The 4,206-nt window shown below is 41.2% G+C and overlaps 1 protein-coding gene across 1 annotated transcript; it reads left to right on the top strand.

Moving 5' to 3' along the window:
• id3 (inhibitor of DNA binding 3) lies at positions 1–1,864 on the top strand. The gene is made up of 3 exons (XM_070920092.1): positions 1–417; positions 800–873; positions 1,286–1,864. The coding sequence occupies exons 1-2, from the start codon at positions 118–120 to the stop codon at positions 851–853; spliced, it is 354 nt and encodes a 117-aa protein (XP_070776193.1). The 5' UTR covers positions 1–117; the 3' UTR covers positions 854–873; positions 1,286–1,864.
• Positions 1,865–4,206: the final 2,342 nt, after the last annotated feature.

Genomic DNA, 4,206 nt, shown 5'->3' with positions numbered 1-4,206 from the left:
TTCAGGACAGTAAATAAGGAGACCACAAGAGGAAGAAAACCATCACGAACTTATCCACAAACACCAAGCCGAGTCTTGCTGTTGTTGTTATCGTTTCATCTCTGTTTTTTTCCCATAATGAAAGCCATCAGTCCCGTCCGCTCGGTGAGGAGCTGCTACAAGGCCGTGTGCTGCATTTCGGAGCAGAGTCTCACCATCAGCCGGAATAAACACTCGTGTCTGGAGGAGCCGGTGGGCGCCCTGTGCGACATGAACGACTGTTACTCCAAGCTGAAGGAGCTGGTGCCGAGCATCCCGCAGAACGAGTCGGTCAGCCAGGTGGAGATCCTGCAACATGTTATTGACTACATCTTCGACCTGCAGATCGCGCTGGAGGCGGAGGACGCGGCCGCGCCGGAGATGGTTTTGTCAATAAAGGTGAGGGGAGATGCGGGCTGCAGGGTGCACTGATGCTTGCCCTTCAGTCGCTGACATTCACTAACAGCGAGTCTTCCGTAGACCTCTGCACTGACCTGGAACGTAAAAGATGATTTAATACATTAGTTCGCTGGATTTTGTTCAGTTTATTCCACTTGTGATTCACGCGGTCATGCCTTGTAACACAGTAGCCTATGCATCTGCGCTTGTATGCACGGTGCTGATATTGTATTTTAGACTGTTGTGATGCAGCAGATGATGTTCTCTGATATGTGATGTTGTGGGAAATATGTTACACAAACAGTTATTCTTCGTCTTATATGCAATTAGAAGAAGAGTACTGCCAGCGTCTAACACTGCTTCTTTTTCGCTCTCCATTCAGACTGCGGACCTTACTCGCAATTTCTCCAAAGAAGAAGGGCGGTTGTGCCATTAGGATGAGCATGACATATTATGGTACGTATTCATCAGTTAATAATCAATCTTCATATCTTCCTAGATTAATAAAATCACAAGATAAATGTACTTGGAAACATCCTACCTTCGGGCCACTCGCTCAGAATAACAACAGTGGCTTGTCTGTTTTGCCTTCCAAATTGACATAACTTAAAAATAAAACTTTAAATACCAGCGAGAATACTGTTGGCATTGATATGCTGCGAGATAAAGGTCTCCTTACCCTCCACATTCACCATGGTTGCCAATTAGACAGGCCAGTGAATGTGTAGCGGATTCATTGCTATCTGCCTGGGGTTAATGAAAGTTCCATGCTAGGCGCCAGTCTGTCTGCTCTCCTCTGCAGGGAGGGAGGGAGGGAGGGTGAGAGGGAGAGATCTGACTTCACTTTTCTTCCTTTCTCTCCATGCAGGTGCAGGGAAACACATGTCTCCACTTCACTCCGGGCAAGAGGACAAGAGGGGCAGAAAGGGTGGGATAGGTATTTGGGAGAGAGGGAGAACAAGAAGAAGGAGGAGGGAGGTGGAGGGTTTAAAGAAAGAAAGAAAGAAAGAAGACATGAAAAAAGTGGACTGTTTCCTAGATGAGTGGGGATCAACAGTAGTGCATGAGCAAGAAAACAGAGACTCATTCTTTGGCCCCTGGACAGACAAATCAACACACCAAAGCAGAAGCCAGGATTGGAAACCGAAAGCGACCGGCTTTGTATGCCCTCCTCCAAAAACCTGGGATCCTCTAGAAGTAGAAATATTGGTACATTGTTCTTTTGTTTTCCCTTTTTTGTGTTGCATTCCAAACAAACTTTTTTTGTGGGTTAAACTCCACACCCAACCTGAACCCTTTCTACACCAAGTCTCACATCATCTCACTTAATTATCCCTGCATTACCCCTCACCCCCCTAATCTGATTTCTAATGATCTGAAGACTGTTACAGCTTCATACGAATGTGTACATATCTGCTGTGGGTATGTAAGGTGTGAGTCAATTTGGATGTTGGTATTTTTTCTGAATGGGAGTTTGGGGTTTTCTTAGGTATAATCAGAACTCTATACTAGAGTTAATTGTAAATGTTTGTAGGGATTGTGTTATTTCTACAGACAATGTGCTGTGAGTTTCATAAACTCTTTATTATAAAGTTTGCTTTGTATGTATGTATGTATGTTCTTATGTAATGAAATAAAAAAGATGTGGAACAGTTTGGCCTTCATGGTATGTTTTGGTATGAAACAGTGATGGGTTTGAACTCTCGTTGTGTTATTCGGAAGATAAGGGCGACGCTGACTTGACTTTTTGGCTTTGGATGACAATGAAATGCTGATACAACAGGATGTATTCAGATGAATCTTGAGGTCGAGTGGTTGGAAATCAAACGAAGGGAGTTTCCTGTGAGTGCTTCTAATTTTCCAAAGAATGAGTTACCACCAGTTTAAAGCAGCTGAACGTCTTAAATGGTGAGGAAGAGAGGATGTTAGTGATCATTCATAAATCGTGAAAGCCACATTTATATCAATCATTCATGACATCAGATCAGCATGTGTAGAAATATGTTGCCTTGATCATGGACGATGAAGAGCATCGCCTGTAATGCAGCATCCATGCATCATAATCAGGGCTACATAAAGAATAGAACTGTCTCATGATACATATAATGAAGCAGTTTTGAAAATGAATGTTAGTGTACTCACTGGTCTCAAAAGTTAAACCAAACTACTCCACCTTGTGGAGTTTCAGGCGTTAAATGTTGGCACATACCGCCTCATCTGGATCATCAGTAGCAATAAAGAGATGTTTTGTTATTGACGTTATTTTCAGTCTCAACAAACTTAAAAAGAGACAACTAACAAAACAATCCAGACTCCAATATGTTGAGTAGAGTTGAATAAATTGACCTACTTCTAACCTTCAGCATACTGATAATAATGAGGTTGCAGCTCCATCTAGTGGTAAAGATGGGTTATTGGCTCAAAGAATAAAGCAAAACAGTTTCTCTCCACAGGCCGTCACTCTGACGGTTAAATCAGCCACAGTGTCAGAAAATAATCCCCGTGCAATAACACTGTAACACTAAAACATCCACTGTACCTACAAATGATGATCTATTACATTATTATCTGTACATATCTAAAACCACCTACTAAACCACCTAAAATAACCTGCTAATTAATCACTCAGTATTCATTCCAGCACTCTTTGCACTCTGCACTATTTTATTTACAATTTGCGGAAACAGTTTGAATAGTCGATATAAACATTGTATGTCGTTGGTCATTGTTGTTTTTTTTATATATATTTATATATGCATGTTTATGTTGACCTATCTTTAGCTGTATTTCTATTTCTTCCTGTAAATGTTCTTGGAACTGTGTGTAAATACATTGAGAGCTACAAAAAATGTGTACCAATAAAGCTGGTCCTGATTATATTATATTTACTGTTAAGACTGTTAAAGAAGTGTTGAACTCTTTGGTAGTTTCAGGGGTGTAGTTAGATCAGGTGTTGGACAGGTTTCCATAATACTGTAAGGCATTAATGTCATTTGTACCTCACCTTAAGTATGCAAATAAGGGAACAATATACCATGACACCTTAATGCATATTACAATTATAAACAATGGGCTCAAGTATAATCAACACCCAACTGACACGGTCTGAACAAAGGCAGTATTTGCTGCAAGGCTAATCTATTAGACTGCATTAGACACATTTTCATGACATTTTATCTACTTCATACATTTTGTTTTAGAATATAAAAATAATTTGATAGCCTGGAAGCATAGCAGCAGGAAGATAAACCAGAAACAATGCTTGAGGCTACAGCACTGATGATCAGGTCCCAGTCCACACCACAAGGTGGGGGTGTTGGATGAGGATGCAACAACTTGTGTCCTGCTGACATCCCAGGAATGTAAGCACTCTAAACACAAGATAAACCTGTTGCTTTGGGTGTCAAAATGAACTTCTGCAGGTCAAGTGCTGCTTTGACACAGAAATGCAACCCTATGACCTTGCAACAAATCCGAAATTGGTTTGATACAAGGCAAAGATCACTGAGCATGAGGTGAAGAACAAAGCAAGTATGGCCTAAACTTAATCCAAGGAATTCATCAGTCACATGAACTATGCACAACCAACTCTGAATCAGTGCAGCGATGACATGAACAAGTTTTGTCATGCATCAAACAAAAGCCCTGCTGTGAACATTATGCATGTTGACGTCACAGCGTTTTGTCTGTTTGTCTGGCCCCGTAGTGAGCCTCCAGCCTGAGGTATTTCACACTATACTTACAATGGCTTTAAACACACATGACATATTTACTTTGCACCATTTCAAT

Source organism: Enoplosus armatus, chromosome 15 (assembly GCF_043641665.1).
Source record: "Enoplosus armatus isolate fEnoArm2 chromosome 15, fEnoArm2.hap1, whole genome shotgun sequence".
Lineage (NCBI taxonomy): Eukaryota > Metazoa > Chordata > Actinopteri > Centrarchiformes > Enoplosidae > Enoplosus > Enoplosus armatus.
This window is presented reverse-complemented; position numbering and strand designations above follow the sequence as displayed.